Source organism: Mustelus asterias, chromosome X (genome assembly GCF_964213995.1).
Source record: "Mustelus asterias chromosome X, sMusAst1.hap1.1, whole genome shotgun sequence".
NCBI classification, from domain to species: Eukaryota; Metazoa; Chordata; class Chondrichthyes; order Carcharhiniformes; family Triakidae; genus Mustelus; species Mustelus asterias.
In genome coordinates this window covers 11,695,609-11,716,677 of record NC_135834.1, presented here as the reverse complement: position 1 = coordinate 11,716,677, position 21,069 = coordinate 11,695,609, and the positions used below count along the sequence as shown (strand labels likewise).

Genomic DNA, 21,069 nt, shown 5'->3' with positions numbered 1-21,069 from the left:
CCAGGTCCCTGGAGCTGTGAAGCAGTAGTGCTAACCACTGTGCTACCGTGCCGCCTATATGACTGTCATCAATAATAACAGAGAAATCATCCAAGAATCTCATATATATACACATAAAAACAGCAAGTGATTATATTACTAAACGGTGGATATGCAACGGTCTGAGTATCTTGAGATGTTATTCCTAGGAGATTGGATTTTCAGTCATTTTTTTCCCCCCTCCAACCACCATGGAGGATGGTAAATAAATGAGAAAATAATTTGATTTCAGAGCACACAATCTGTTTAATTGGTGGCATTCCACATCTTGCTGATACTGACTCACCTGTATTCGCGATCGAGCCAGGTAAACGTTATTTTTCCACTCAGTTTTTAGTCGGCGGTACTGAGAGGATTTGGAGTGGACAAATTGCTTGCTGTAGGGAGTGTTAATTTCTCCAGTTACTGTACTCTGAAATGCTTTTGATGTGCTGGTACTGTTCAAAGTATGTGGCCTGTTTGGTGTGTAGGGAAAAAAATAACATTTACACTCCGACAATTTGAATTCTATAATACTTCACATTATATTTGCAAATTTTTTTTTTCAATAAGGCAAGGCTCCCCGAACCAATGTCTTTCGGTCCCCAAATAGATTGTCCAGTCGAAAAGACAAAGTGCGTTTGAGGTATTAGTGCTCTCTACGTACTGGTCTGTGTAAAAGTATCGTAAGATAATAAATTGAAAACTAAAGTTGTATTGCATTACTCAGTTTTTACAATAGGCTTTTGTGAACTAGTAACTCTATGTAGCAACAGAACATTGGATTCACTACGAGAATGTTGAAAGTTTAAAATTTAGCCTGGACTCTTTGAACCTTTTTTAAAGTTTATTTTATTAGTCACAAGTAAGCTTACATTAACACTGCAATGAAGTTACTGTGAAAATCCCCAAATTGCCACACTTTGGCGCCTGTTCGGGTACACTGAGGGAGAATTTAGCATGGCCAGTCCACCTAACCAGCACGTCTTTCAGACTGTGGGAGGAAACCAGAGCACCCGGAGGAAACCCACGCAGACACAGGGAGAATGGGCAAACTCCACACAGACAGTGACCCAAGCCAGGAATCGAACCCAGGTTCCTGGTGCTGTGAGGCAGCAGTGCTAACCACTGTACCGCCCGTTGCCAGCTAGTACTGAACATTTCTCCACATGTGCAAAACTGCACGAGATGCAGTATTGTGCCACACTATAGACACTGATGTGTACAATGAGGCAAAAATAAATGTCAAGGCTAGTGTTGATCCACATTTTATACTCCTGTTAGGCAAACATGAATGGCAGCCACAGACACCATGGCCTAAACCGCTCCATCCTCCCAGGTCAAAGAAGTAGTCCAGCAGCCAAAGGCACTGGGGAATGCAGCAGGATGAGATTTAAAACAAATAAAATTCACATTTATGGAAGAAAGCTATTTTGAACTTGTGTTTTTTCCGAAGTCAGTGTTCTTCAGTGGGGATGAAAATATCACAAGCACATATCACACAAACTGCATGACATTACTGCCTTAGTATTTGAATATACATTCATAGTTTAAATATTGTAACAGGGGTTTCATAATAACCTTTTTAAAAAGGCATTTTATTAAATTATCCTTATCATAAGCAAGTCAGTTGTATTTTTCATGTACCTACCGTTTGTAGTGAGTCATAATTTTCGGTTCAGAACGGGCACAGCCTGTTGGATTAACAGCTAGAGGGAGCTCCATAAGCGGATGGCGACCATACCTGAATATGTAGTTCTGACAACTCTCCACACCTGGCAACTGGAGAGAAAACAAGATTAATTCACAAAATATTTTTTAAAGGAAGCTATTTCAACAAAAAGGGGGTAAAATCTCCCTCAAAAGACAAGATTGGGAGAATGTCCATTTTTTTCTCCATAAGTAATTGACTTACTCTTTGCAGATAGCACATACAAAAAACAGCTTTATTGATCCACTATAACACTTGATACCATAACTGTCATCTGATTGCCTATCTGTTCAATCATGGATGAGCTAAAATTCCTTGCAACTCACTCTGGGCAAACTGAAAACCTCCCGTTTTCCACCAGAGACTTCATGCCTTAGCCCTCAATCCCACCTCTCTCAGAATAGCTGCTCAAGCTCAATTTGATTGTTCACAATATTTATATTTGCCAGGTGTCAATGATCAGCTGTTAGGATGACCACTGTACAACTCAGACAAAGCCACCTCCACAGTGGGGCACTGCAGGCTCAACAGCTAATGACAGCAAGCAAAACCTGAATTCCCCACTTCGTTGCTTGGTAGACGACTCAGGATTCACTGCCTACCTTTAGACTATCCCCAGATTGCACACTGTTTTCACCAAGCACTGGACAATTTTGCATCACCTTTCATTGTCAAACGAACCCCACCAATTCTGCAAAGCCTTTTTACTCTAGATCACTGAGTTCTTGACTAAGAATTCCATGCCTGTACACAAAATTTGCTTTGCTAAGTTTTAGACACCTCTATCTACTTATGAAAGGTAAACCTATTTTTAGTGCCTCTATTCATGCGTGTATTTTGGCTGCTGCATCAAACCTCAGCTCCCTAACCCCCTAGGCTAACTTCTGGTCCTCTACTTTTATTACCTATTTCAGAAAATCATACTCTTACTTAGTTTTCCGTGTCACCACTCTAACCTCTGTTCCCAAGTGACCAAATCCATCCTTCTGCAACTGCTTCAAGGCTAAACCAGACTGCTTGCAACCTTGGTGCCATATCTGATCCAGAGATGTGTTCCCGACCACATATGTGCAACATCACAGATTGCCCATTTCCACCTCCATACTTCACCCTTGCCCCAGTTCATCTGCAGCTCAAACCCTAACCCATGCCTTTGTTGTATGAAGACTTGACTATTCCACTCCTGACTGGTCTCCTACATTCTATCCTCTGTAAGCTTGGTTATTTAAAACTTTGCTACCCTTGTCTGAACTCAAACTAAGTTCCGTTCACCGGTCACCCCTGTGGTTGCTGACCTACACTGGTTCTCAGTCAAACAACACCTCGATTATAAACTTTTGACCATCCACCCCTCTCTGTCATCTCCTCCAGTCCCAAGAGATCTGCGCTCATCTAATTTGGAACTTTTGAGCATCCCTGGTTTTAATCACTCCATTTTTGGCAGCTGTGCTTTCAGTTACCTTGGCCCTAAGTACTGAAATTGTTTTCATTCCCCCCACCTCACTTTCCTCCTTTAAGATGCTCTTTAAAACCGACCTCTTTGACCAAGCTTTTGGTCATCTGACTGAATATCTCCTTATGCGAGCTCAGGGCCATATCTTGTTTTACAATGCTCCCATAAAGTGACTCAGAACGTTTTACCATGTTAAAGGTGCTACCATCAACACAGTATAGGTTATTGTTGTTAGTATGTTGAGATGAATCACTGTTTTTAGCATATAATCAATGTAACCTGCAGTTTACTGACCACCTTTGCTTGCAGGTTTATATAGCCTGTCTTCCCACTCATTCACCTGATCATTTCCCGTTATGCTTGACTGTCTTTCCAGTGGAAGGAGGCAAACTGTACAGCCAGTCACCAACATATTTCTGAATTTAAATCATCTTACAAACGGTTGCAGGTTAGATATGTCATAAGTTAAGACTTCAAAACCTGGAATCTGTTAATTTCACTTGCCAGCTATTTCGGTATTCAGAGCCTTTATTCTGTTTTTCTTACCGATTCTGCGATCCTTAGGACAGCATGGATAGTCAGTCCAAACATGTCCTCTCCTTTAATATAATCAGGGAAAAGTCGTAACATGTCCGCTTCTTTCCGTAGTCGCACAATTGGTTCAAGAATTCTATTCCAAACACCTGAGAAAGGGAATAAATGAAAAATATAAAGATGGGCCCCCACAAGCTGAAGTCTCAGTTAAAGACCAAACACAAAGATTATGCATCTCCCCATTCGTTCCCTGCCAAAACAAATAAAGTTATTTTCTCCCACTGCCAGGTGAATATACCAACTCTTGATCTGGAGAATAAACAACCAACTGCTTTCTAAGCCTCTGCTAAGATTGCTCTTAATTGAGTCACTTGGTGATGCATGAGCAGAACATAGCAACTTGCAGAGAAGCATGCTGCTTGTATTTGATATCATCCACGTGACTGGAGAGATCAGCCACACAATGTACTGAGAAATGATGGGCATGCAGCTGTTATGCTAACAGAATGGATCATCCACATAATGTATCACCAAGTTGTCTACAAAGTCACAAGTAGACAAGTCCCAGGGTCACAAATCATTCAAATCTATTTGTCTTGACTGAATGCATTTCTTCTGATTTCCTGCCAGGCTGCTAAAGATTCACAATGACGGACTGGGGAGGAAATACGAAGGCTGGTTAAACCCTTGATATGATCTTCATGTTCTGAATATCGTTTCACTACATACAATTAGGCTGTCTACATCCCAGGGGTAACTCGAAAACATTGTCATTAGGAGCTTGAGATCATGAAGGACCATATCTTCTCCCACTGTTTAAACATTTTGCTTTGGAATTCCATTTAAAAGGAGATTGCAGTAAAACATAATGAAGACAAAAAGCCTAATATTTCCCCAAACCTGTTCAGGGTGGAGAAAGTGCATGGAGCAGGACTGCTGTCTGCTGCTTTAGCCGTGGGATGATTTTGCCTAAAATCCTTTGAATAACGGGATGAGTACTAATAAGTCAAATCTCAAGATAGCTTTGGTAATCTGATAGGAGCAAACGATACAGAAAAGTTTTGCTGATTGAATAATTAGCCAGCTAACAAGGTTTGATTTTAATACAAACAAAAGTAAAGTCAATAAATGATGATTTTAACTGAGAAACAGAACTCAGTGGTCTAAAGTAAAACTGGTACGGGGGGTGGGGGATGCAGAGAGGTTACTTGACTATGGATGGTGATGATAAGGAGAGGAGATTGAACTAAAGCGCAAGAACACCTTCTTCCTAACTAACACGACAATAGTAAGCTGAGCACATTAGCTTATAAAACAGCATAGCAAAGGAGGAGGCCATTTGGACTACCCATTCTGCACTTTTGAAAAGCAATCCTATTGCTTTTCAATTCTATACAAGCAATTCTATACAATATATATAGAAATATATATAGAAAAGCAATTCTATACAATAAAGGATATATATAAAAATAGGGATCGATAATTACAAATTCACCATCCATTTAGAAACAATAAAGTAATAGCATGAACTGATTCTCAAAATACTTCATTCAAGTGCTGTGGCATGCTACACAAGGAAACCACAGTAAGGCGGAAGTTTATGTTGGTAATTATAGCCATGAGAGAAGAGTAGTTGAGGATATCAAAGATTTATGTCATGAGCTTGTAAGTTGTTGGAAAATCTGTAATTGTATTGTTCAGTTTAAACTTTTTAAAAATCCTGACCATTGTGGATGGCTCTTACCTTGTGGGGTCCAATCAGTAACAATCAGATCCTCATGTCCTTGCTCAATAACCTGGATGCCAAACTCTGGTTTCCCATTAGTATCGTTGATGGTGCAGTGGTAGCAGCAACGCTTGTTAGTGTATCGCATGCTCCAATAAATACGTGTTGCTTCATATCCAATTGGATAAAGAGCTGTCACACTGTGGAATTCCTGCATCTGATGAGGAAGTAACTGACCAATGGTGTGGAAGATCAGTCCACCAACCCGGAACATGTGACTACGCTTGCCACGCTGTACAATGCTAGCAATCTGCTTCACTTCGTCTCTCTGAATGTAGACACGGCGGTAAACAGCGAAGCACCTAATTTCCTGTTCATTAGCTCCTTTCAGTTTGTGTTGACTGCAAAGCATAGTTTTGTCCTTAAAAAACATACAACGGGCGCGGATAGCACAAGCAAAATGATAGGTGTTGGGGCATCGAACCCGATGGCAACCGGTAGTGGCTCCAGTCTTCTGACAAAAAGCACACTTCGTGGTAAGTCCTCGGTGGAAAGCCACTTCCACATTTATCAGTGCCCCTGCTTGGGTCTCGTATACTTCAGAGGACCACAAAGCACAGTTTAGGTGGACCCACAAATCCAAGTCAAGGTTCAAGAGTCTTGCAGGTCCATCTGTTATTCCATCACCTTCTTCATGACAGAAACAACACCTCCTAGTGTCCTTGGGCATTGGGTCTGGTTTTAATGAAGTTCCCAGTTTCTGAATGAGCTCTTCAATTTCATGCTGAGATACGTGCTTAAACTTCCCCTTGTGAAATATGACTTTAAATTCCAAACGTTTCCAACGGATTCCCCTCCACCTCTTCATCTGTGGCTGCGGTTCCTCAAACTGCTTTTCGTCCAGTGGGAGAGAATGTTTGATCTTTGGTGACTCAACTGGTGGGTCAGGCTTACTTGACTCTGCTGGAGTCCCAGGTGACGATACACTTGGGGATGAGGGTGGAGAGCTCTCTGGTTGTATTATGGGAAGCTGGTGAACATCGAGGATAGACATATTATTACTATAATGATGCACTACAATTCGTTCCTTCACTGGACAGTCTGAGGAAGTCTCCTGAAAACAAAATGCAAAACGAGCCATTATAACGTGTTGAAACAAAAATATGAGTTATCAATATATTATTTTAAATGACAATCAGTTCCTCTACCAAAAACCATTACAAATTACATCATCCAATACTCCTTCACTCACATCCTGCTGCACACCGAGTCCCACTGCCAATCACCCCTGCTTATGCCAACCTCCATTGCACTGCTTTCAAAATACTTGACCTCGTCCAAAAGTGCCTCCATGGCACTGCTTTTCCAATCTGTACAATCTCTTTCACCCTCATGTTTCAGCATGCATTCTCTATTCTTTTAAATCTGTCCCTCTTTGCATGCCTGATTCCCTCTGCTCCATCTTTGGCAGCATAGCTCCGAGTTATCCTCGACCATGCGTGCTCTTTTTAAACATTTCTAACTTGCTGCTATTCTCTCTTCTCACAATCTTTAAAACTCATTGTTTCTTCATGACTCATAGAATAGAATCCCTGTGCAGGAGGAGGCCATTCAGCCTATCAAGTCTGCACCGACTCTTCGATAGAGCACCTTACCCGGACCCCATCTCGTAATCCCAAATATTTACCCCGTTAATTCCCCAAACCTACACATATTTGGACACTAAGGGGCAATTTAGCATGGCCAATCCACCTACCCTGCACATCTTTGGAGTGTGGGAGGAAACCGGAGCACCCGGAGGAAGCCCATGCAGACACGGAGACAACATGCAAATTCCACACAATCACCCAAGGCCAGAATTGAACCTTGGCGCTACGAGGCAGCAGTGCTAACCACTGTGCCACCGTGCTTCTCCCATGATTTGTTGCTGTACCCCCATGAAGAACTTTAGGGCAATTTCTTACTATAAATTCACAAATCAAGCTGTTGAAAATCTATCAAACATGCTAACATAAAGAATTAAGGGTGAATGAGATCATAGGGCCCATCGATGGACATTCTATCAGATGGGGCAATTTGTGTACCACCCTCCCTAACCAAGAGTAATGTCAATTTCTGGGGGAAGCAAACGAAAGCAAAGATAAGGACTGGTTCATTTCAAGAAAACTGACCAATTTTTCATTGATTATGTAATGACTTTAACGAGGTCCACAAGGTGGACCTGTTAGAATATGAGCTCCCTGATTGAGGCAGTTAACACTGTCCAATCCGGGAGTCCTGCAGAGGTATATAATGTGGCGTGTTCAGGTTACCGAGACTCCTCTGATAATTAAGACTTCACCATTCACTGTGCTGAATGCGCTTGTTTCCTAACATATTCTTCATTGGAATATTTTGCTTACTCCTCGGATAATTAAGACTTCTCTACTGGGAAGCACCTGGCTAAGTATTACTAACAATTGTAAATAAAGCTGGATTTGGTGAAGAGACACCAGCCTCGTGGGAGTTATTTCAGATTCCCCAAGGGAATTAAACAAACTCCAGGATATCCATGACGCATCACCACTTTAATTCTCCTTTCCCAAAAGTGCCCCAACAGCCACAGGAAGCTCTTTGATTGAAAGGGTGCACATACCGGCGCGGCAGTTGCCTGTTCCTTTCCTGGTGCCTTAATGGTAGAGCCTGGTAATGTGACGTCATACTGTTTGAACCAATTATGTTTTTCCAGCACCAGCTTCTCCAGGTCCGTTGGTTCTTCTTTGGAGCCCACTAAGAAACCAGAAAGTAGTTAGAGCTATTAATAATAACCAACTAACATGCTGAACTGGTTAGAAAAACAAAGTAGTAAAATGTTGGCAATTTAGCTGTAGATATGTCGTTCTTATTTTCTACCCCACAAATACTAATAAATAGTCACTGGGAAGTTACAGTATATTAAAGGGGCATAGAAGGATCTAAGTGTTCTTTAGGGTGTACACTTCAGAGCACACATGCCAGGCCTGCATGCACCTTTAGGGGAATGTTGATCGTCTGTGGGCCATTTGTTGCACTGCATGTTCTGCAGCTTAGGGGGAAAACTGCTGACAAGTCATGTGTGATCTTGCCCCATAATTTATTTGTATATAAATTATTTATGTTGAAAGCGCACTTTGGTTCCTTTGATAAGTAGGAAGGGGCACGACAACAAGCTTGATGTAAAGTACTGTTACACATGCAACTGAAAGGAAAACCCTTATCGACACCATGAGGGGCCCACAGGGGGAGAGCCAGTGTGTGAAGTGTTGAAATTCAGTTAAAGATTAAAATTACAATCATAGTTTTGGGCAAATGTGTTCTCCCTCTTTCATCTTATGCCCACATCAAAAAAATGCTGAAAACAGGGGTGTGCTCCTCCATAATAGTTTAGGAAACTTGCTTTCTTGGGTCAGCTGATCAGACAATAATGTTTTGTAAAAATACGCATTAATTCATGGACTTGTCAGTGCAAATATCAGAGAGTAATAGGCTGCACATTAGTATGCTGGTCTTTTCGTAAGTAGAACGAGAATTCAACTTTCACTATGAAGCAACTTGGGTGTCCGAAAGAAAAGGAAATAAAGTGATACTAGGATTGAGCAAGTACTGGGTTTCAGGCTGCTGATGTGAAGGACAAAGACTGCTTGGGCTGAATGACCCGTTTCAGTGTTGTAATTTCGATATAATCATGGTATATGCCAAAATAGATATTTGCTCAATTATCTGTTGGGATAGGGGAGGTTTGGGGAGATATTCTGAAGAACTTTCCTTTGAGGGATTAAGTGGGGTCAAACATGACTGGGAGGATTTATAATATGATGTCCATGGAAGGAGGAGACTTGGTGAATCACATAGCCATTTCTCATGATTTTAAAATAGATTAAAAACTCAGCTTATTTGAAAAGGAAGCTTTATAACACTGAAGATGTCCTTAGGCCATTACTTTTCACTTATGGACAGATTAGATCTCATGTTGTCCAGGAGCAATATTTTATTCTGAGGCAAAAACAAAATATTGGGGGTGCTCGAAATCCAAAATAAAAACAGAAAATGTTGACAAAAGATCATCGACCTGAAACGTTAACCGTTTCTCTGGTGCTGCCTTACCTGCTGAATATTTCCAGCATTTTCAATTTTTCTCTCATCCTGTAAGGCTGAATGTTGCATTCTAAAGTTCTATTTGTTAGTCTGCAAGGAAGACCATTCTGAAATAGGCACATCAACCTATTGTAAACCAATGCCCAGCGGCAGGTATAAATGACTTTCTTCTGGAAATTTACATTACACAAACCTTGATCAGGAACTTCCAATGCGTTTTTTTTCCCATCGGGTATAAAAGAACGTGGACTGTCTGGAACAGATGTCACCTCATAAGAACCTGGGATCTTCATCTGAAGCAACTGAGCAAAAGTTGTCATCATTCTGTTTATATCCTGTAAGTACGGTAGAAATGTATAAGTCATTGGTAAACAAGCTTATGAAAAGTTTCTATTACTTGCCCATGTAAATGTCAAATATGTGCAAAATTTCCATGACATTTGGTGCCAGAACACATTATGAGAAACGGGAAAATTTCTTTATGTTAAACAATTTTGAAGTCATGTTTAACTAATTTACTGGAATTTTTTGAGGACATAACGAGTGCGGTTGACAGAGGGGAACCGGTGGATGTGGTGTATTTAGATTTCCAGAAGGCATTCGATAAGGTGCCTCACAAAAGGTTGCTGCATAAGATAAAGGTACACGGAGTTGGGGGTAAAGTGTTAGCGTGGATTGAGGATTGGCTATCTAACAGAAAGCAGAGAGTCGGAATAAATTAGTGCTTTTCCGGTTGGCAATCAGTGACTAGTGGCGTGCCGCAGGGATCAGTGCTGGGGCCTCAACTATTTACCATATACATAGATGATCTGGAGGAGGGGACCGAGTGTAGGGTAACAAAGTTTGCGGATGACACAAAGATGAGTGGGAAAGCAAATTGCGTGGAGGACACAGAGTCTGCAGAGAGATTTGGATAGGCGAAGTGAGTGGGCAAGGATTTGGCAGATGGAGTATAACGTTGGTAAGTGTGAGGTTATCCACTTTGGAAGGAATAATAGGAAAATGGACTATTATTTAACCGGTGAAAAATTACAACATGCTACTGTGCAGAGGGACCTGGGGGTCCTTGTGCATGAATCACAAAAACCCAGTTTGCAGGTGCAGCAGGTAATCAAGGCGGCAAATGGAATGTTGACCTTTCTCGCGAGAGGGATGGAGTATAAAAGCAGGGAGGTCTTGCTGCAACTGTACAGGGTACTGGTGAGGCCGCACCTAGAGTACTGTGTGCAATTTTGGTCCCCTTATCTAAGAAAGGATATATTAGCTTTGGAGGGGGTACAGAGAAAGTTCACCAGGTTGATTCCGGAGATGAGGGGGTTAGCTTATGAGGAGAGATTGAGTAGACTGGGCCTGTACTCATTGGAGCTTAGAAGGTTGAGGGGAGATCTTATAGAGACATACAAGATAATGAAGGGGCTAGACAGGGTAAAAGCAGCGAGGTTATTTCCACTTACAATGGAAACAAAAACTAGGGGGCATAGCCTCAAAATACGGGGGAGTCAATTTAGAACAGAGTTGAGGAGGAACTTCTTCTCCCAGAGGGTAGTGAATCTTTAGAATTCTCTGCCCAATGAAGCAGTAGAGGCTACCTCGTTAAATGTGTTTAAGTCACAGATAGATAGATTTTTAACCATTAAGGGAATTAAGGGTTACGGGGAGCGGGCGGGTAAGTGGAACTGAACCCACTATCAGATCAGCCATGATCTTATTGAATGGTAGAGCAGGCTTGAGGGGCTAGGTGGCCTACTCCTGCTACTATTTCTTATGTTCTTATGAAACAAGTAGTTAGGACGGAAGACAGACAGAAAAGTGTTGGAAGAACTCAGCAGGTCTGACAACACTGCTTCTCTCTCCACAGATGCTAATGGCCGGAATTTTCCCCATGGGAGGGGCCAGTGAGTCATTCCAATCTCTGTTCACATCGGCTGGACCAGGAGATCCTGGCCAATGTTTTGAGTCAAATATGACTCTTCATATTTGACTCAAATTGTTATCTCTGCTTATTTCTTAGCAGATGCTTGTTTCCTGCATTTTGTTTTTATTTTCGATTTCTAGCATCCGTTTTTTTCTTTTAAGATGGACACCGACTTCCATGAACCAAACTCAAAATGGAGACGAGAAATTACTTTTAAATGAAATATTTACCTTAGCAGCTGCTCCTGAGACATCTAGTGTGACTGCAACCTGGTTTCCTTTACTGCTCCTCCATGGGCCAGAGAAAGAAGCACCCTTCTCAGCATTTTCCACAAATGGCTCTGTATTTACAAATGGCTTTGTATCAGGAAATACTAAGGAAGAAAGTATTAAAAAGGGCAAATTAGTAACTCAAATGAACTCAAGGATCTACATACCAACAAGTGTCAAACAACATTGCACGCTCTTGTATCGGATTTTAAAAAATTATACAAGATTACCTAATCTGCAGGATTATATTTAATTATTTGAACAGAAGTATCCTCCACAAATTGCAACTACAAGACCAAATTTAAAGACATGTTGATGGTAACGTAATATTTGGATGTGACCGATATGACATTGTTTCCTACACAGTACAGAGGTATTTTCCCTGGGCAACTGGGCAAACACCAAAGTTCTTATCTCAGAAAAGAAACAAAAATAAAGCACAAACTAATTATTGTATCTTCCAAAGACAGGGTCTACCTTGGTGGCTCTTCCCAGGAAGGAAATACGAATTCAAAGAAAAACCCAGAACAGGTAACCCAGGCAGTCTTGATTATATCATCACTACAGTACAATTTAAATCCCAACTAACTTGGGAGACTAGGGAGAGGTTCAGTCATTTGGACATCACTTTCAGCAGGCATTTAGAATTCAGCCTGAAAACAGCCCAGTTATTAATTCAGCTATAGTCACTCAACAACTCTTCAGGCTATAACTAGGGTTCTAAGTTCATGCAAATAATTCCCAACTGAAGGGCATAGTGGGTAATTTTGTTAACAAATTTCGATCCCGAAGAAGTGAGCTGACCATTAAACAAGTAGGATTAAATTTTCAACTCTTATGCATATACAGAAATGGTGTCCAAGTAAAAGCTTTGAGAAGAAAGAAAATGCTGCAGAAATTGATTTTGCACCAGGATCCTCCCACTATAGACCGAAAACCAATGTCAAAACATTGACTCAAGAAGCCACTGTGAAATATCCTTATGAAGATCACAAGAGTTAGGTCCAGGACCACAGGCTGAAAATAAGTAGATTGTATTTGACATCCAGTCATGCATCCTCCTGTTCTCTGCTGGTCTACCTCACTTCTAGTGCCTGGTCTGTTCCTACGTCCTCAGATTTCTATTTCTCCATCAGGAATTTATCACTACGCTCGCTAGCATTAATCTGCTCTTATCCTGTTCCATGGGGCTCCGTTGTTGCCTACTGTTCTTTGCTTTGTCACTTTTCAGTTGCTTCCCAATTATACCAACTCCATTCATCCCTCCACTGATGCACTGTCCATTGCCAATCACCAATACCACTCCTCATCTCCTTTGGACGCCTGTGGATCTACATCTCTACTCTTTTAAGGCCCTTACCATTCACAACCTTCCTGAAGCTTCTTGCATGGCTGTATGTCCCACCATCTATTCCACCCAAACAGTTGTCATGGTGGAGTGACCAATTAGGAAGGCAAATGGCATGTTGGCCTTTATTGCAAGGGGACTGGAGTACAGGAAAAAAAGTGTCTTGCTAGAATTATACAGGGTTTTGGCAAGACTACATCTGGAGTACTGAATTCAGTTTCGGTCTTCACATTTAAAATAGATACTTGCTTTGAAGGTACAGAGAAAGTTCACTAAATTGGTCCCTGGGATGTGGGAGTTGTCCTATGATGAAAGGTTGAGCAAATTGGGTCTATATTCTCCAGAGTTTAGAAGAACAAGAGGTGATCTCATTAAAATGTACAAGATTCTGAAGAAGCTCGATAGGGTAGACGCCAAGAGATTGTTTCCACTAGTCAGGGAATACAAATGTAGAGGATATAGGGTCGGCCATTTCAGACTGAGATGAGGAGAAATGACTTCACTCAAAAGGGTCGTGAATCTTTGGCATTCTCTGCCCCAGAAGGTTGTGGATGCTCCATCGTTGAATATATTTAAGATTGAGGTAGATAGGTTTTTGGTCTCTCGGAATCAAGGGATGTGGGCCATAAAGTCCACTCCTGCTCCTACTTCGAGTTCTTGTGACCATCACCAAATCTCACCATGGTCCCTTCTCCTGACTTCTTTGGCTCCTTCAACCATCTCACCAGGGGCAAGATAGTAGTGTAGTAAAACGGAGAAACTAGCAGTTACCTGATGTACAGTCAAGAGGTGGGGGTGAGCACTGTAGGCTAAAATATGTGCATCATCTTTCAAATCCATGCCCAGCTTTCCCAACTCGCTCACCAAACCACTAAATATTCGTTCTCTGCAGCCTATCCAAACTTCTCACTGTGATAGTCTCACTCTCTTCCTTCCTCAGCAACTCTTCATTCTTGGCGTTTTCAAATTCCATCGCAACTCTTTTTGCCCTTTCTTCTCTGGCACCAGCCTCCTTTAACCTCTCCCTCCATATAAAGTCCCACCTATTTAGGTCTTCCCTTGGCCTTGCCTTCTCACCTATTCTTTCTACTCAATCTACTGTTATCTCAATTATATATGTCTCTGACCATTACTCCATACCTCTCACCACTCGCATCCTCTTTTCCCCATTCCATCTCCCCTTCTGTCTGCCCCTGCAAAAAAAACTCCCAACTTACAACTGCATCTTCAAACTCTTAACTGGCTAGCTTGCTGCACTCCATCCATAGTACCTCTGCAGATTTACTCAATCTCCCTCCTATTTTCTCCTTTCATTCTCTTCTCCAATAAAATCCTTGCTCTCCCCTCCCCCCACCGATTGTTTCTCTGGTATATTCTTTTCTCCACAACAATTCCAGGGGGTCACATACATTATCCAATACACAACTAGTTTAGCCATTCAAGTTAGATCTGGTTAGTCCATGTCAAACATTACCAGCCACTGATCTCCTGCCAAAATTGCTCATCAAGTCAAGATCATGCTGGAATGCAAAGGTCAACCCCATCTTCAAATCTTTATCTTCTTGAAATCCTCTCCCTTCACCCTCACTTCCAGCAAGCGTGTGGACATCTGTTCCGCTGCCTCCGTCACATCCCTCACTTTGTAATGTCTTCCAAGCCAACACCACTGCCCCCTTAGCCCTGAACACAAATCTTTCTCTAATTTCTCTCATCCATCTCCTCTCCAAGCTCATCTTTTCCATGTGACCCAGCTCCTGCTTTCTTGACTCTATTGCCACTGTGCGTCTGAACACCCAACTGTCCATTCTGGCGCCCTTGCTCATGACATTATATATGGTACCCTGTGCTCAAGTACTGTCCATCACCTTTATAAAATCATCACCCATCCTCAAAAAATCCACCTTCAACTTGTCTGTCCTTGCACATTATGGTCCATCTCCAATGTCCTTCATCAAATATGAATATTTGATGAAGGACATTGGATATGTCGGACGTTGGATATATCAGGGATATGTTCAGCACAACTTGTGGGGCCGAAGGGCCTGTTTTTGTGCTGTAGATTTTCTATGTTTCTATATCCATGCCTCATCTTTCCCCAACTCCATATTTGACAGGTCCCTACCCTTGCCACAATACTGATATGGCCCAAGTCAAAATCACAAATTACATCCTCGGTGACCATGGTGTACTATCCCTCATCTTTTGCAACCCACCTGCAGCCTTTGACACAGTCAACCACATCCCTCCCACCCCGTCCAACACTTCTGCTCCATTGTCCAGCCAAGTCGATTGCCCTTGCTTGGTTCTCCGCTTACTTCTCGACCCTTCCACCGCCTCTTTATCATCAGCTTTGCTTTGCTTGTCTGAACATCCAGTCCTGGATGACATGCAATTTCATTCAATTAAAGACTGGGAAGAGCAAAACCAATGTCTGACCCATCCCCTCTTTGCCTCCCTTTGACCATAATCCTTTCCCGACTGGCTCAGCCTAAGTCAGCCTGCTTTAAAATAATGAGCATTGTTTGAATGCCATTTATTAATTTCCCACACCAACCTGGGATGCATGCTCCTGGGATTATGGGAATCACAGGAGAAAGGGCACGGTCCATTGACTCTTCCTTAATTTCAGTCAGCAAGGGAAACCTGGACGTTTCCTGTCCGAACACACTTTCTGGCGAGGATGCTGGCACAATGCTGTCTGGAGTGTGTCTGTCGTCTTCCATCTCTGCTCTACTGTTGAGGAAACAAAATTACAACTCAACTTCTTCAGGGGGATTTAAAAATACCGCAAAACCCTGGGCTGCAAGTAGGAACATATACTGCAGTTTAGACCTTGCCTCTGAACTTATTCTTCAATCACACTCCATCTTTTTTAAAAAACTCATGAAATGTGGATGTTGCTGCCTGCATTTGTTGCCCATCCCTTATTGCTCTTGAACTGCGTGGCTTGCCAGGTCATTTTGAGGGCAGTTGAGAGTCAACTACATTGGATCTGGAGGCACATGTAAGCCAGACCAGGTAAGGATGGCAGATTTCCCTCCCTAAAGGACATTAGTGAATCAGGTGGGTTTTTACAACAAGTGATGATAGTTGCAATACTCACCATTACTGAGACTAGCTTTATATTCCAAATTTTATTCATTGGATTTAAATTCCACCAGCTGCCATGGTGGGATTTGAACCCATGTCCCCTAGCCTGAGCCTCTGGATTACTAGCCCAGAGTACTACTTCACCATCTTCGCATTCATTAAAGAACAATGTGCTTTCATTGTCTTACAGTTAAGTTTCAAGTTTAAAAAGCAAACATCTTTTATTAATTCAGATTTTAAAAAAATATACAACTTTTAAAGGTTGTTTCCATTTTTAAACATGTAATCCCTGCTCAAATAGAATAATGGGAACTGAAACCATAGGAAAGCAGCACTTCTTGACATTACTGCCCCCTTATTGTTGGCCCCTATGTTTTTAGCAAAATTTTATTTACCAAGTTAAAAATTAATTTGGAGACCTATTAAGGGGAGAAAGCATAATGTTTTTGTACAAAGTGCCAGAATTACACTGCTAATTCATTATATCTCCTATTATTTAGACACAATAAAAGGTAGAGTGATTTTAGTGCACTGGACAGTAAAGCTTTACATTCACGGAGCAGAAGACAAAGAAAGGCAAAGAGTTTTCAAGAAATGAGAAGAAGGAATAAGCAGTAGTTGTGAATAAAAACCTTAGCTCCTCATTTTGGTTGTGCGGTGGTGTGGGCAAGGAAGCCAACATATCCATATTCTTCAATTCTGTTGTTAGCAGATCTATGAAGTAGAGCAAAGATAGCATTACACCACAAAGTGCTATATAGAAGCTAAGTGCAAAAATTATATGGCATTCAATTGTTTTTCAAACTAAATCAGTGATCCATGTACCACATCAGGTACATGCAACTTAAATCCAACATCACAATATGGGAGATGCCACTGAATGTCAACTATGATCAAGGACAATCATGTTCAAACAGATTTCAGTTTCATTGCGACTTCTTTTTAAAAAACAATAGTGTGTATATATATATACACATTTTAAGATCAACCGTTTTGAAGTAGAATTTCAGTTCAGGGACACTTCCTAATTGATAGGTTGCCTTGCTTTCGATACCAGTTTGGTATGTGAACAGCTTTGCACTCAAGCTTCAGAACTTTAAAAATAATATTGGAAAAAATCTTGCGCAAATGCTTCGCACATCAAGTTCTCAAAACAGACAGGGGTTGGAATTCTCTGCCACCAGTGAGAATGGCGAATTTGGCACTTAGCCAAACCTCCATTTACAGCAGCGGGGCTGGAGAATCCCAGCCACAGATGAGGTCCGAGAATCACGGCTAAAACCTCCAACTTAATGACTTCTAAGCCAATCATAGCCATTTCAGGAAAGAGGACACAATTTACTGGTTGGTAAAAAAAGGCAATCAGAAGAACAGACTTGCTGTTGCTTGTCCATCTACAGGCCTTTTGGGAGTCAGGACTCTTCCAATAAGTAATCAAGAAGCTGGGGTTTTGCTCATGGGTCATACAGAACTTGATAGATAGATACCCTACAGTGCAGAAAGAGGCCCTTCGGCCCATCGAGTCTGCACCGACCACAATCCCACCCAGGCCCCATCCCCATATCCCTACACATTTTACCCACTAATCCCTCTAACCTACACATCTCAGGACTCTAAGGGGCAATTTTAGCATGGCCAATCAACCTAACCCGCACATCTTTGGACTGTGGGAGGAAACCGGAGCACCCGGAGGAAACCCACGCAGACACGAGGAGAATGTGCAAACTCCACACAGACAGTGACCCAAGCTGGGAATCGAACCCAGGTCCCTGGAGCTGTGAAGCAGCAGTGCTAACCCCCGTGCTACCATGCCGCCCAAAAGCAGGGTGCTCGGCAATTGCTACCGGTCGCATGGACAATATTGCTATTCACAACAAATGAAGAATTAGATTTTCATGACTGTTTGTGATTCCTGCAGGAATGGCATGAGGGTTTCAGAGGTGCTATCGGTCAGGCTTTCAGCAGCATTGCCTCAGATGTGCACAGCAATAACTGTCATACTTTGTTATCTGGCTTTGTGATCTGGTCACTTGCTGCTCCAATTAGAAAGCAAACAAAATTCAAATTGACAAACTTAAGCCGCAGGAAACATCAACTGTGGTTTCAGATTTCAGCAAGTACAGTGTGAAAGTTGCAGCTTTTTGGCCCTTCTTGTCTGTGCTGAACCATTTTATGCCTAGTCCCACTGACCTGCACTTGGACCATATCCCTCCACACCCCTCTCATCCATGAACCCGTCCAAGTTTTTCTTAAATGTTAAAAGTGACCCCGCATTTACCACTTTATCCGGCAGCTCATTCCACACTCCCACCACTCTCTGCGTGAAGAAGCCCCCCCTAATATTCCCTTTAAACTTTTCTCCTTTCACCCTTAACCCATGCCCTCTGGTTTTTTTCTCCCCGAGCCTCAGCGGAAAAAGCCTGCTTGCATTCACTCTATCTATACCCATCAAAATCTTATACACCTCTATCAAATCTCCCCTCAATCTTCTACGCTCCAGGGAATAAAGTCCCAACCTATTCAATCTCTCTCTGTAACTCAGCTTCTCAAGTCCCGGCAACATCCTTGTGAACCTTCTCTGCACTCTTTCAATCTTATTTACATCCTTCCTGTAACTAGGTGACCAAAACTGTACACAATACTCCAAATTCGGCCTCACCAATGCCTTATATAACCTTACCATAACACTCCAACTTTTATACTCGATACTCCGATTTATAAAGGCCAATGTACCAAAGGCACCCTTTACGACCCTATCCACCTGTGACGTCACTTTTAGGGAATTCTGGACCTGTATTCCCAGATCCCTCTGTTCAACTGCACTCTTCAGAGTCCTACCATTTACCCTGTACGTTCTACTTTGGTTTGTCCTTCCAATGTGCAATATCTCACACTTGTCTGCGTTAAATTCCATTTGCCATTTTTCAGCCCATTTTTCTAGTTGGTCCAAATCCCTCTGCAACCTTTGAAAACCTTCCTCACAGTCCACTACACCTCCAATCTTTGTATAATCAGCAAACTTGCTGATCCAATTTACCACATTATCATCCAGATCATTGATATAGATGACAAACAACAATGGACCCAACACCGATCCCTGCGGCACACCACTAGCGCAGAGTCGCTGAGCAGAAACTGATAGCCAAGTTCCGCACACACGCGGGCGGCCTCAACCGGGATATTGGGTTCATGTCACACTATTTGTAACGCCCACAGTTGCGTGGACCTGCAGAGTTTCACTGGCTGTCTTGTCTGGAGACAATACACATCTTTTTAGCCTGTCTTGATGCTCTCTCCACTCCCATTGTTTTGTTTCTTAAAGACTTGATTAGTTGTAAGTATTCGCATTCCAACCATTATTCATGTAAATTGAGTCTGTGTCTTTATAAACTCTGTTTGTGAACAGGGGCGGCATGGTAGCACAGTGGTTAGCACTGCTGCTTCACAGCTCCAGGGTTCCGGGTTCGATTCCCGGCTCGGGTCACTGTCTGTGTGGAGTTTGCACATTCTCCTCGTGTCTGCGTGGGTTTCCTCCGGGTGCTCCGGTTTCCTCCCACAGTCCAAAGATGTGCGGGTTAGGTTGATTGGCCAGGTTAAAATAAATTGTCCCTTAGAGTCCTGGGATGCGTAGGTTAGAGGGATTAGCGGGTAAAATATGTGGGGGTAGGGCCTGGGTGGGATTGTGGTCGGTGCAGACTCGATGGGCCGAATGGCCTCCTTCTGCACTGTAGGGTTTCTATGATTTCTATGAGAATTCCCACTCACCTGAAGAAGGGGCTTAGAGCTTCGAAAGCTTGTGTGGCTTTTGCTACCAAATAAACCTGTTGGACTTTAACCTGGTGTTGTTAAACTTCTTACTGTGTTTACCCCAGTCCAACGCCGGCATCTCCACAGCACACCACTAGTCACAGGATGCTTTTTAAAAAAATTCATTGATGCTTTTTTAAAAAATGTTTTTACTCCATCCTTAAAGTTGCAAAGCCAATGTTCAGAATGGACTGAACAACCTAAATCCATTCCTTGCTTGCTCCAAAATTCAAATTCAAAACCCAACTGAATCTAATTCATGGTCCCCACAAAAAAGACGAACAAGATCCAAACTGACAAGATATGGTGTTGCACCCCATCTTGGGTTTGACCTGACGCTTGATCTTAGCCAAAAGACTGAAAAGCGCATTTTGTGCTTTGCATAGTAATGCAAATGTTTAAATGTGCACCTGTGACATCTTGTGGCAGAACATTCAAACTACCTCTTCTTTAATCAGTCTTACTGCTAACGTGCAAATTTCAAATCTTGCACTGTGCATAGCAAGATGGAGGAGAAAGAAGATGAAGAAGAAAGTACTTATTCGAAATTATATCTACAATATTTTAAACAAATTAACCTACAAGTTTTATCTTTTTTTAAAAATTGCTAGCATCAGTTTTTGGGCAGATTCGTTCCCCAGAATTCTGGTGTATTTCATTTCGTAAGAAGTTTAACAACAGCAGGTTAAAGTCCAACAGGTTTATTTGGTAGCAAAAGCCACAAGCTTGTGGCTTTTGCTACCAAATAAACCTGTTGGACTTTAACCTGCTGTTGTTAAACTTCTTACTGTGTTCACCCCAGTCCAATGCCGGCATCTCCACATCATGGTATTTCATTTCCCCAGAGTTCACACTTTCTGATGTTACGCTTTGACAAAGACTTCAATTTTTTTTTCAGCAATGGTTTATGCCTCAAAACACACCTTGAAGGTCGGTATAACAGAACAGGCACAGGCCATTCAGTCCCACGAGCTTTTTGATGAGGTCATGGCTAATTTGCATATTAGCTTCAGTTCCACATTCCTTCACACCCTTAATCAATAAAAATTTATCTCTATTGAAATGTTCAATTTACCTAGTCTCAA

At 42.0% G+C, this 21,069-nt stretch overlaps 1 protein-coding gene across 12 annotated transcripts in view; it reads right to left on the bottom strand.

The window, feature by feature from the left end:
• kmt2d (lysine (K)-specific methyltransferase 2D) overlaps positions 1–21,069 on the bottom strand; it is a 219,505-nt gene that overhangs the window by 10,289 nt on the left and 188,147 nt on the right. For 9 of the 12 annotated variants that reach the window (XM_078201292.1, XM_078201290.1, XM_078201294.1 and 6 more), the window contains 9 exons: positions 16,810–16,891; positions 15,642–15,820; positions 11,701–11,843; positions 9,749–9,890; positions 8,078–8,211; positions 5,461–6,556; positions 3,729–3,865; positions 1,670–1,800; positions 326–494 (listed from right to left, as the gene is read on the bottom strand). In XM_078201292.1, coding sequence (XP_078057418.1) covers positions 326–494; positions 1,670–1,800; positions 3,729–3,865; positions 5,461–6,556; positions 8,078–8,211; positions 9,749–9,890; positions 11,701–11,843; positions 15,642–15,820; positions 16,810–16,891 — 2,213 coding nt within the window. The remainder of the gene's footprint in view (positions 1–325; positions 495–1,669; positions 1,801–3,728; positions 3,866–5,460; positions 6,557–8,077; positions 8,212–9,748; positions 9,891–11,700; positions 11,844–15,641; positions 15,821–16,809; positions 16,892–21,069) is intronic. The other 3 variants (XM_078201295.1, XM_078201296.1, XM_078201301.1) reach the window with 1 other exon arrangement.